The 13661-nt window shown below is 42.2% G+C and overlaps 1 protein-coding gene across 1 annotated transcript in view; it reads right to left on the bottom strand.

Annotated features, from left to right (window-relative positions):
* LOC145401416 (uncharacterized) overlaps window positions 1–13661 on the bottom strand; it is a 72538-nt gene that overhangs the window by 19267 nt on the left and 39610 nt on the right. The window contains exon 2 of the mRNA XM_080273755.1: window positions 7567–8944. Within this exon, the coding sequence (XP_080129881.1) occupies window positions 7567–8944 (1378 nt within the window). The remainder of the gene's footprint in view (window positions 1–7566; window positions 8945–13661) is intronic.

Raw genomic sequence — 13661 nt, 5'->3', positions numbered from 1 at the left:
TGTCCCTTATTTCATTCTCATTAGTGACTTAAACTTTTACTCTGGGGGAGGTTAGATGCAGTTGGAGAAAAAAAATGTTAACGTAATAAGGGAGTTAAGGTGAAGGCTGGAATGTGTACAATGTTATGTGATGCGTAATGTTCTTTTATTATTATTATTATTATTATTATTATTATTATTATTATTATTACTACTACTATTAATATTACTACTACTACCACTACTACTACTATATACTACAACTACTGCTGGTGCTGCTGTTGGAAAGATTTTTTTTGGATGTGTAGGAGCCCCTCAGCACTGAATGGGTTAATGAAGGCTTTTTCGACCTCCTCTAGCTTTCAGAATTTCTCCTAGGTTGAATAAATGAGTCTGGAGATACGAAAAAAAAAAAAAAAAAACAGAAAACAGAAAACGTAAAAAAAGGGTCACTAGAAATATCGCATAATTTTCTCTTAACCATGTGGATCCGACGATATCGTTTTTAGCCTCTTGAGGTTTCCAGATGACCCTATTTAACCTCGGAAGGGGTTCTCGTACTGAAGGGGTACATGAAGACTATAACTAACCTCTAAGCATCAAAAAGTCTCCTCCAATTTTAATATAATTCCCAGAAGATTGCAAATGCTAAACTAAAAATTTTATCATCGACCTGAAAAGATTAATATATATGTCTGTCGAGCATAGGAAAAAAGTATACAATTAAACGTAATGATGGAGTTGAGGCAAAAGCTGAATCACCTGAGATGTCGTGTGACGAGTGAGTCTTTTTTACAATTTATCCTTTATTTACTTACACTTTATTCTTTATTATCCTGCTGTTAATCCACTTTATTAAGAAGGCCTCTTGGTAGTGAAGGGATTAATGAAGGCTACATCTAATCCCTCCAACTTAGAAATCTCCCCTAAGCTTAACAAAATCGCCTGGAGATTACAAAATAAAAGCAAAAAAATAAAAATAAAAATCAAAGACGCAGAATTGAATGCGTTAATGAAGCAGACTCTGATTAAGAAGAGAAAAAAAGAATAAAAAAATTATTATAGTAATGATAAGGTTGAGGTGAAATCTGTGCCACTAGAAATGTCATAGGATTTGTGTTTGGTCTGCCTCCTAGTTCAGACTTTCTCTTGGGCTTGAATATTCCTTGGAAGATATTCGTAAGATGCTACAGACTTGCCACGTATCTCATATATTGTCTTAAGGTATAATATTCCTCGTAAGATATTCGCAAGCTGACCAGTGATATGTCTCGAATCTCATATATTCTCTTTATGATCAGTAATCCTTGTTTAAGACATTCGTAAGATGTTTAATGACTTCCCTCGTACGTCTTATAATCGCCTAAGACAGAATATTCCCCATAAGATATTAGTAAGATGCCCAGTGACTTTCTTCGGAGCTCCTATTTTCTCCTAACTCCTTAAATCCGGGGACGTCTCTCATTTTATTTTTCTACATTATTTCCTGAGAATCTTAAATCGGGCTCAGGTAGAATTTTCGACTTGTACGAGACAGGTATGGTATGAAATAAACCCTTCCACTATCAGCCATCCTTTGTCGAATTGAAAACAAAAACCGTTTAGTAGTGGCATATATAAAACGAAGAATATAGCGTCTGATTCAATGTGCTCAGATCAAATATTCGTCGCAAGATATTCGCAAAGCTGCTCCATGATTCAGGCTTGTTATATATTCAATAGTGGAGTTTCGAGGGACCGAGGAAAGCAAAAAAAAGATGCGAAGAGAAAGGAAGATGACAACAGGGTGCCAGCAGATCTATCACCGTAGTCGGGTATTCTCCTCAACTCTCTCAGGCTCCCATGACTCACGCTCAGCTGAATAAAATCGTCTGGCGTCTGCTGGAGTGCAATGTTATATTTATTTCACACAGGAGAGGATTAATGTTAAGTCCGAAGTGATTTTTTCCTCTTTCCAATTCCTGATGCATCTAAACGACTTCATCCAGCTCGGCCATCTCGCGCTGAAAGGATAAATAAAGGGAACAGCTTCGAAAATGCTCTCCAAAAATGAGTAAAAATTATCTGGCGACTCAAGAATGGAAAATAAATAACGCCAGCAAATATCAAGGGGTCAATCACCTTTCGAATATGCAAAACAGCCTCGCTACAAATATGCAAACAAGGCGGCCGCTGCATCTGAGTCTGTCCTTGAACATTACAGTATAGGATTTTTTTCTCTTTCGATAACGGACTGCAACCAACAAAAAATGTGCTTCCCTTTCCTTCCCCATAACGGAACACACGCAGCAAAAAACGTATCGTGTCCCCTGTGTTTGACGGATATGAAACTGTACAAGTCCCTCAGACACAGATGGACTGATTAATCCTTCTTCTGGTTACCTTCACACGATTTTTTAAGAAAGGCATCTCGTAGTGACTGCGTTATGAGAGGAAACATCTAAATCTTCCAGTTCAAAAAGTCTGTCTCAAGATGAATACCCGCCTGGATTTAGCAAGAACAGAGTGAAAATATATCATCCGGGTGAAGAGATTAAGCTGGCACCTCAGACTGTACAACATCCTATATCGTACCGTACTGTGTGGTTTGGAGTACTAATTTTTTATGGTTCTACGTCTTATTCAGTCTAGGGGACCGGGCTTGGTTACTAAATGCAGATGTTTAAGGCAGGAATTAAACAGTCGCCCCCTTAGTGGTATTATGGGAGCGATAAACTCCAAGTACCTCCGGTTGAAGGGTCTTGATGCACTAGACCACCAGGCATCTACTTGTTGGTTATGTGGTTATCACGCAACATAATAAATGGCTTCCTAAGTTACAGGAAATTATCTGACTTGCCATTCAGTGTACTATCACCTGATGGCTGCAGCACATTGAATGAATGGATGGTATGCGACCCACTTACCAAGATAAAAATTATTTGCAATTCCATCACAAGGTGGCCCAAATACCGCAGTGCCTCGTCCATGTGCCAGAATGCTAAGTACTGAATGAGGCATCACACTTTTTTTAGGTGTGTACAGTTGGTATCAAAAGTCCTGTCGCCACTGCTGTATCTACGGACTTCAAAAATCAGTCTGGTTAATCTACAGCAACTGCCACCGGTGACTTTTGGCCACAGATCAGTGTCATCAGTCTCGGATGCTGCAGCTTCACCAAGGAAAGAAAAGCTTGAGAAGCGACAGGATTTTTGATGCTCGCTGTTCATACCTAACCATGCACTGAACTAATGAATGTTGTCAACGGAATAACAGTTATGAATGAACAGACGCTGGAGGGTTTAATTAACAAGGTCAGAAAGCAATTCCGTCAGGCACGATTAATCATGCCAATAAGCTCAAACAGGTTCCGTAACGACCTGGGGTGGGAAACACTGCGGTACGTGCACTATCACACTAATGTATATATTATGCAAATGGACACACCGTATGCTTGCAAGAAGTTACGTGAGGTTATCGAGAGAAATGTTGCCGTTATTCATACTGTGTATTTACCGAGCAGTGGTGCTGGAGATGAACGCCTTCGCCCGGTGGCACAAATATAAATCTATCCAGTTGTACGAACGTCCCTCAGTTCCCTCTTCCTACCTTGAAAGGAGGAAGGTGGATTGCGGGAGGAGAACTTCAGTCTGCGGTCCACAGATTTTTACGTTCAGGTGAGCTTGGGGCAAAAACAGCAGCCGCAACAGGACGCATTATTATCCTAAATTGCCCAGGCATCTCGAAATGGATGTATCTTGATTTTGGCTTTCGTTTGCTCGACATCTTTGGTTCGCGCACAATTTTCAAAGGTTTCTGGTGTCAAGTTTCCTCTATATGCATTGACAACTTCACCACAATAATATTTTTGTGTATTACTCGAGCACTAGAGATATTATTGTAAACATCAAGGTAGTACGGTACTAAATCAAGGACCAACAGTGTAATTTGGTTAGCGGTAAACAGCGGGTGGGCATTAATAACGGATATTATAATAAACGACGGCTGACGCTGTTACCCACCAGTCAACCCCCGAGGGTCCGCCACCATCCCCAGTAAAAAAAAAAAAAAAAAAAAAAAAAAAAAAAAAACGCAGTAACTTTCACTACAATGACGCCTATTTGCCTTTATTCAAGCTACCACCAGACGATTTTACTCAGCTTGGGAGAGTCGTTTTCGAAATGGAAGGATTACATCTAGCATTCACTAATCCAATTACATCCCCTTCCTCAAGCTGACTAGAATCACCTGGAGAGCTAAATAAAGTCAAAAATACGAAATACGACAGGACGTCATCAAACCGCAGGGGATAAGTAACGGAATGATATTGGAGCTCTGATGTTTTTACCCAGTGTTCGCCCCCCGAGGGTCCGCCACCACCAAACCCAAAAACAGTTACCCCGATAATGGTGGTGGTGGGCAGCCAGGTGGGGGGGGGGGTAAACACTACCTGCTGGCGGGAGGCTTCGACACGCGACGCTGAGACAGGTGGGTGACGGGGATCTGACTGGCGTTTAATGGTCTTACGTATTTTTTTCCCTAATATCTTTAATGGTGTGAGAAAAGAAGGGATCGAGGTGAAACTGGCTACGAGAGAACCACACCCCTCTGACACACAACGCTGCCAGATGGAAGACGGGAATTCAATTGACCTTAAGATTCATTTTCCTTCAATTTTCTTCTCATACTTCTACTGGTACGAGGGAAAAAGGGACTCAGAAGTATTGAAAACATAACGCGACCTGCTGCGGCTGCTACACTCAACGTTATGACAAGTGGAGGATGGGGGCTTTATTGAACTTTATTTTAGATTTCCGTTAATTTTCCTCTCTTATTTCTACTGTGCGAGGAGAGAAGGGATGGAGATTAACTGGCTATGGAAAAATGAGGCCGCTCTGACACGCGACTCTGCCTGTTGGTGGTGACTGAGTTTCATATTTACTCGTACTTCTCGCATATTCTTCCCTGTTAATATTATTGGTGCCAGGAAAGAAGGAACCGATATAAAGACTAAGGAGAAAATGAAAGAGGTAATGAAAACTTAACACTCCCTGCTGGCAAGTCGTCAAAAATACGACGTTGTGGCCAATGGAGTACAGGGACTTGACTGAACATTTATTTTCCTCTCTAACAGTATTGGTACAAGGAAACAATGCCACTCCGGGGAAATTAAAGCGCCACATTCAAGAAGGAATTACCTGAAGACGTTCGGGGGAAAAACTGGAAATCTGAGCTGCATCACAGTGGCTAATTATACAGGAAATAAAGGGAACATCAACAGAAAAAATTATGATTGCTCTGAATCTAAACCTTTCCTTGCAGTCAGAGTTGCATCAGTTTGTTTGCATCATAACGCTATCAGGCTCCTATGACTCACTCTTAGCTGAATGATATTGCTTGGGGTTAGCTGGAATAGAATACTTGAGTTGTACCGACCATGAGAAGGTTAATAAACAGCCGCGGTATAATTATGTTTGATTACTTGGACTCTCGACCTCGCCTGCCAGTCACAGTTGCATCAGCTATTTGCATCAGCCTCTTCGCTTCTGGGCACGTCAGGCGTTTAGGCTTCCCCCAAGGCTGGTCTTCACCCCTTCAGCACGGCCACGTCTTTTATAGTTTATTCATATGCTCTCCAGACGATTTTAATGAGCAAAGGAAATCGTCCTGTACTGCAGAGTGGTTAGAACGATGTACCCTTCATCCAGAGATCTCGTGCTTTTTGTCTATACTATTTCACAGACGATTTTGCTCAGCTTCAGAACAGTTTATGGTGGCAAAAGTTGAGTAAACGCTATATCTAATCTCTCTAGTTCTAAAAATCTAACCTAAGCTGAATGAAACCGTCTGAAGGTCACAAGAAGGATGAAAAATTCGTCCTCGGGTAGAAAGGCTCAGTGATGATGGAAGGAAGGTACCGCACGCAATGAGTCAGAGAAGGAAGCATTATTACACGCTCCCAGATGGCGATTAATAAACTGTTTTTTTTTTTTTTTTTGAGGGGGGGGAGCGCTTGATATAACTGTCGGGCAAATAGGTGAGGTGAAAAGGATGTCCCCACAGGGTTAATGGGCTGCTTGGTTGAATAAGACGGAATAATATATGCACATAATTTTTCCAGTGAAAGTTCTTTGATGAGGAGGATAATAAACCGCTAAACGCAGAGACAAAACAGATGCTGAAAAAAGTTTAATTAAATGTGGTACAGCATAACTTCGAACGTCATATTGCAGGTTAGCTGACTGTGTGTTGCAGGATCACGTGACCAACAGTGATAATTCTTGCACACCCACTAAGCATTGTTCAAGTTCAGACACTACGAATATTTACTGATCTATCGTCATGCAGTAGCTACGTCTAAAACCCTAATGAATTTCTCTTTACTTTTTGTGTGATATTTCGCCGTTCCGGTTATCGGGGACCCAAGCTATAGAGAAAATGGTGTTTATCTTCATTCAACTCTTCTCACATATATCACGGTGACATCGGTAATGGCCATATACGACCATTATATAGAAATTATAGTCTTTGCTCCCAGTTAAAGAAAATATATGGCTTATAGTGTTACGCTTCCACAAACCACTGGCACAAAGAGAACATTAATTTCATTGTCCACGACGTCTGATGGTGGCCAAATACAGGTCTCAGTGGACGCTATCTGTTGAAGCCACTTGTAAAATATTCGCTCATTCATCATCCTAACCCACTTTCTCATGTTCATATGCGGGGGGGTGGGGGGAGGTGGAATTCAAAGTAAAATTCTATTATTTCTTTGTGGACAGGAACTGGACAAGAAAAAAAGAATTGCTTATTAGTAATGGTAATATCAACTACTTTATTTTTCTTTTCCAACCATGACATTCCTGCAGCTAATGAATAGTTTGTGTACAGAGACAAAATTATCCCTGATTTAACGGGACAGTAGAGTGACCCGCCATTTACAGCAATTAATTAACTAGATGACATTATATCGCATAAGAAACAGCATTAACTAGGAATGTCACGAATGAGATCTGAAACTCCAACAAAAGAATGTTACGTGCATCATGACATTTCTCGAGGTGCACAAAGGCAGTTCAATCCCTTCACCTTGGACACGTCATTTAAATTACTGCTACCATCAGACAATTTAATCAAGATTTTTGAGAATTTTTAAATGGAGGATTTATACATAGGTTTATTGATCCTTTCGACTAGAGGATTTATTTTTTTCTTTATTCTAGATGTCACTAATTTATGGGAGAATCACTGAACTAGATGGCCTTCACCATTTCCTTTCACTAGTAGGGGTTCTTGCTAAGTTATATAAAATCGACTGGCGGTAGTCTGATTAAGGATTAGAAAGGGTGGAGGGGTCTGCAAATATGAATAAAATGGTCAGGCACTAGCTACAGCAAAATAGAAAAAAGGGGGTTAGCAGTTTGAATCCCATTTTTTTACATACTTTCATTAAAAAACATCTATAGTAGTAATGGAGTTAATCTGGGGTATATCTAACCCCTCATGTTCGAAAAGTCTCCCCTTAGTTAATTAATCAACAAGGAAGTAGCAGTAATAAGCTTAAAAATCTATCAACAAAGTGAAAAAGTTAAGGATATCAGTACTCACGTGGGGAACCGATAACTGAGCGTGGAGTAGCGACGGCGAGGGCGACGTGGTGGCGGCCGGTACACGTAGACCAGAGATTCGGAGTCAGTAGTTAATACCGAATAGACCTCCGCCACTGAGGAGTAGATGGAGCTGGTGTCCCCTTCGTCCTCCGTCAAGTAGATGGTCGTGCTGCCGGCGAGGGTACTGGAGCAGGAATCGCAGTCAGATACAAGCCCATCCTCACTTTCGGAGTTCTCAGAGTCGAAGTTCACTACCAGGGGAGGAACGCTGTCTGGCTGTCCTTTCTGTGGACTGTGGGACTTGCTTGTTTTGTCCCTCAGGTCTGTCTGTCCGCTGGTCTGGCTGTAGGCTTTGTGTGCTTTGTCCTTCAGATCTGACTGTCCGTTAATCTGACTGTGGGATTTGTTTACTTTGTCCCTTGGGTCTGTGTGTCCATTGTATTGACTGTGGGGCTTGTTTGCTTTCGACTTGCCCTTGAGAGGATGGTCCAGCGTTGTTATGATGCGCGGGGTTGAGTCCAGCGAGGCCTGCGTGGACTTGTTCTTGGTGGTGCGTGCTGGCTCGGGTTTCCTTGGGGAGGGTTTGGACTCTGGCAGTTCGATGGTGAGCGGCGGGTACACTGGATCCGGAGGCTTGGTTCTGGCCGCCACCTGAACCCTGATGGCTGGTTCATCGCTGTTGGATCTGATGGAGTAGCTTGTTTTCACGTTCGACTTAGTGGAGGTGGAACTGGAGCTATTATTACCCTGCGTTACAAGGTATTCGGTCTCACTGGTGGAATAGTCTAGATTGTGCTGGATGCTGGGTTTCTTGCAGTTTATGCTCTCAGATGACTTCGATATTTTGCGATCTGAGCTTCTGTCCGAGGGGGTAATATGAATGACAGTCGGCGCCAGACTAGCATCCTCGTAAATGTCAGAATCAGTGACCTCAGATTCGCTCTCTGTTGCCTTGTTGGCAACCAAAATGGCACTCTTGTGGCTGTCCTGTGATGACGCAGAATGTGATGAGCTTTTAGCCGATTGCACAGGCGAGGAATCCACACTCTCCCACAGCTCATCTACCGTGCTGCTGGAGAGACAGTTGCACTTGTTTTCAGGACCAGTTTTGTGACACTCTGGCTTCACGTCCAGGGTGTTGAGCTTCCTGACTTTGATCTTCTGAGGTTGTCCTTGCTGGTTATCCTCCACAGGGCTGCCAGACTTTCTTCCACCGCCCTTCTGCTGCTCCTCCTCCAGCGCCTCCCCTGCACCCTTGTCCTCCTTAGCACTGCCCCTGCTAACCTGGATCTGTTGATATTCGTGCTCCGTCTCTGTGGTGGTCATGGCATCTTCCGACTCGAAGATGGAGAGCAAAGATTCATACAAGGGCTCCTCTGTAGGAATAAGATAGGGAGAGTTAGTGTCGATCAAGAGCAATTCTGAGGTCACTGGAAAAGGAGAAGTTAGAACATACTCATCATCAGTATCCTACTTTTTTCTGCTTATAAGGCTAGGAAGAGTTGTAAGAGAATAACAAAGAGATAGTTAATGTTCATCATCATCATCAACCTGACCATTTCTAACCACCTACGACGGAGTTACAAGAAGAGGAGAGGTAGTGTATAGTACATCCGGGAATTTACCAACATCACATATCACCTTTTAACCCCTACACCAAAATTTTTCAGGCTACCACTCGACAGTTTTACTAGTCAGGAAGAAGTGCATGAGTTGGCGAATGGTATATTAAACACTGGAGTCTGCTGGTGGACAGAATAACCCAAACAAGACGTCCTCATAGTGAAGTAATTAGCTGTTACTCTGACAAAAAATCTTAGTGTATGATAAATAGGAAGGAACATAACTATAGTACTTTAGGATTAACTATCGATCATTTCTTCTATATTTACAGTAAGCCTCCAGGACTGTTATATGTTGAAAAGGCGACTCTATTAGCAATAAAGGAAGACGAAAAGACGAAAACAAACAAAAGCAAACTGAGGACACCAAACGCAAAAATAAGAAAAAGAAAAAAAAGCATAAAGGAACACGAAAAAAAGGGAAAGCAAAGAAAAACAACTTAGAATATTAAGCATAAAAGATGAGGAAAAAAAAAAAGAGAAAAAAAAAGACACAAAGGAGGGCAAAAAGGGTGAAAACAAATATAATGGAAGGTACAATGGAAGCAGAAAAACACAGACTACCGGTGACCCCCCACACACTTCCCCTCCCCCTCATCCCCCTACACCCTCACCCCCTCCCTCCTTCGTTCTCCTCCCCCTCCCTTAGCGATCACCTCCTCCCTCCATCCGCTGCCCTTCACTGCTTCCTCCTCCTCCTCCTCCTCCTCCTCCTCCTCTTCTTATTCCCTCCTCCTCCTTCTACTCCTCCGGTTTCTGCCTCCTCCTCCAACTCCTCTTGCTCTTGTTCCTCCTCTTCCACCTTCTCTTATTATGCCCTCCTCTTCCTCCTCTTTTCCCTCCTCCTTCTCCTCTTCCCCCAGCCGCAGATCCAACGTGAGGCATTAAACACATATCATATTAGTGGCCTTAACCTCTTTCCCCGCCAGTGACGCCTTCTCTATATATAACCTCACCATTACCTGACGAGTAATCTGTGTGGTCATATCCATTTTAAAATCCAGTGTATTTTATTTCACTCTAATCCCCTCCAGACGATTTTGCTCCAAGGAAAAAAAAAAATGAGTGCCCTAATCCAAAAATTAAAGGCTGCCCAGAGGAAAATGTCTCCAAGCCTCTATATCACAATTCATCGCCCCCCCCCTCTCTCTCTCTCTCTCTACTCCACCCCAAGCCATCCTCCCTCATGTTCTCTCCCTCCTAATCTCTCCAGCCCAGTGACGCCTTTTTAATGTTGCTTTCACTAGGCTATTTTGGTTAGATCCCCCGAAGCAGTGAAGGGGGGGGTGGGGGAATGAAAGCGTGATTCGATAAGGAAACTGTATCTAAACCCACTCATTAGCACAGCTCCTCCTAAGCTGAATAAAATCGTCTGGAGTTAGCGGGGATTAACTACAAAAAGGAGTGCTCACGCTGAAGGGGTTAATCCCGCCTCCTCATTCTTGGTCTTCCTCTCCTCATCATGTAACCTTCGTACTCGTATCCAGTATTGTTTTGTTTTTATTTATTATTTTTTGACATGAGCATATTGCGGGCTTCTGGAGTTTTGTTCCTTCATCCTTGCATTAAAGCACACACACACACACACACACACACACACACACACACACACACACACACACATACACACGCGTCCTTACATTACCGTGGGAATCGCCCGAGATCCACGGCTGCACCTGCGTATATCTTTGCCGGAATTAATTGGGCGGTAATCTCTAAAAATCAAAGTACAGTATTACTGTATGCTTGGTGTGTGTGTGTGTGTGTGTGTGTGTGTGTGTGTGTGTGTGTGTGTGTGTGTGTGTGTGTGTGTGTGTGTGTGTGTGTGTGTGTGTGTGTGTGTGTGTGTGTGTGTGTGTGAGAGAGAGAGAGAGAGAGAGAGAGAGAGAGAGAGACAGACAGACAGACAGACAGACAGACAGACAGAGACAGAGCAGACAGAGACCAATCCTGTGAACAAAAAGTGACTAGATTCTCTTGACATAATTCCTTTGTGTCCCACCTGTATATAATTTTTTTCCGAGAGAGCTGATGACCCGTTTATACAAAGACAGAAATTAAAAGTTATGAATGCAGGCTACTTTCTATAAATCTCTTTGCAAACATAAAAATAAAATAATAAGAGTCACATAACGAACTGCAAATTACTGCTTATGGAGATAGGATGCCCATCAATTTGGCGGGAAAGCTAGGTAAACTTCTGATAAAATAGCTAAAACGTCAGGAAAACATTAATAACTATACTCATTTCACTCTAACTTGGCCTAGATTTTCATCCGTTTGCAGCTCATTTCACGCAGCTCACTGGTAGAAAAAAGACAGTGCCATGGCTCTACATCCTTCCTATAGCACTTTTCGCGACTAACATCATATTCAAGTTTTCATCTATTGTTCTAACTCAGCATTGAAGATAGAGAGAGCAATTTTACGCCAGGTTAGAGTAAAATGAGTATAGTTTCTTTCTCTTTGGCTGGATGCAAGGAATGGTGTGTATGCAAACCGATTAAGCACGAAAATTGAGGGAGCGTTTGTTGTCATGTCGGAAAAAACTTGAGTAGCCTTGGAGCCTTCCTGTCCCCCCAGCCGGCAGTCTGAGGGAGCTGGGCAAGGCTTTTTACCTCACTCCACTGACTCACTCTTGCCTGAATAAGGGCATCTATCGTCAGTAGGAACAAATAAAGGAGTTGTTTCGGTCTTGAGACGGTTAACCTGTTTCTTGTTTTATTCTTCATACCTTCAGACGGTTTTATACTGTTCAAGTGAGAATCCTCGAACTAAAGGGTTAAATATTTGGTTAAGTAATCCCTTCACTACAAGCTAAAGAAATTATTATCTTGGACGCAGCAAGGATGTACTGAAATAAGACGCCATCGTTATGAAATTACTATCATATCGCCATAATTTTCGCATCTCCCATCACTAACTCTTGTTTATTCCGTACGTTAGTGCCTCGGAAAGGTGGTGTAAGTTTTTGGCCATTATTCTTCTCTATTATTACAGATTTCTACGCAGGACTATTAAAATAAATTGCCTTTTCACTCCAGCGTGTAACTATGCACAAAACACGTAAAGCTGAGCCGAAAAAGGGTGTTTCGCACAAATTATGTAATCTCACACAAATTACATAATCTCTACACATCATGTAACCTTACACACAGCATGTAACCCCTGGGCCACCTTACACCTCATTCACCTGTATACTACTATAGGTATTACAGCTGTAATCATAAAAACAGTGTCCATTTCAGTTTGGCTGTGATTTTCGCCCTTTTGTAACTATTTCCCGCAGCTTAATAGTAGAATAAGATAATAATACGACTTTACGTTCTTCATTTTTTCCGGCATCAAACTGCCTTCTTGTTGCAGCTAAAGATTCAAGATGGATCAATGGCAATTTTAGGCCAAGGTAAAGTGGACAGAGTATAGAAACGTTACTCTGATTCTAATACTCCACCATTTTTATATGCTCCTTACCCATATTTTTATTTGGTTTCACAGGTGCAATTAGAAATATATACTGTAACATTATGTACACTCGAAAGCAATAATTGGTATCCCTCTCAACAAAATAAATCATGGTTAAGTAAATGGTCCAGTGTCTCTAACGTGAACCAAACTTCAAAAGAGGGCGAGAGTGAGGCTGAGTCCACAGTGAGATGATGGGGATGTCAGTGGAAGATGATCGATGTCTCTAACACATCTATCTTTCTTTCTTTAAGGAGGGGGAAACCAACTGTTGTTTTCGTCTGTGCTTCATGTGAGAGGATGCAGGAAATTAAAGACCCTTCTGCCACCAATTTTGCAGTCATTTGTATGGACTAACTGATACAGTGATGCTCTGTCAATATATCTTGTGCATGTGCCAACCTCTGCCTCCTGTCAACAGAGTAACATCACGCACTGCACATTCACGCCCCTCTCCTATATAAACAATTAACCTTTGTGTATTGCACTCCATTAATTAAAACTCTCAGGTTCCTACGAGAAACACTCAGATGAACAGAACACCCTGAAGTTACCTGGACTTGAGTGTAAGAGATGTCCTGATTAAAAGAAGCAAAACACTGAAAGTCTTGAAATTCTAAGGCTCCTGCACTTCACAGTTAGCTGGCAACGATCGTCTGGCGTTAGCAGGAATACAATACTAGAGTTGTTCCCGCCGCCCACACCAAACGGAGTCCCTCAGTCCACTTCTTGAACATGTTATGCCCGTCTACATTTTAGTTTTCCACAGAAGATGGGAAGGAGACACAATCAACAGGGAAAGTCCTATTCTCTCACTCACTTCTCCCTCTATAAACTTTAAGTGCAGTGAAGGTTCATTAAAAATTATCCTCCAAACGAAACTGTCGGGGGGAGGGTAAAGAAATGGGCGTGGGGACAAAGGAATGGGTGGGATGGGATGGGACTGTTTTGAGAGGATGGGAGGGGGAAGGAGAGTCAACCCTGTGAAAAAGGGAGGTATAATATT

This window comes from Coenobita brevimanus, chromosome 55 (genome assembly GCF_032717465.1).
Source record: "Coenobita brevimanus isolate Jiangsu-jjx chromosome 55, ASM3271746v2, whole genome shotgun sequence".
Taxonomy (NCBI): domain Eukaryota; kingdom Metazoa; phylum Arthropoda; class Malacostraca; order Decapoda; family Coenobitidae; genus Coenobita; species Coenobita brevimanus.
Note: the sequence above shows the minus strand (reverse complement) of the source record. Positions and strands in the feature narration are given on the sequence as shown.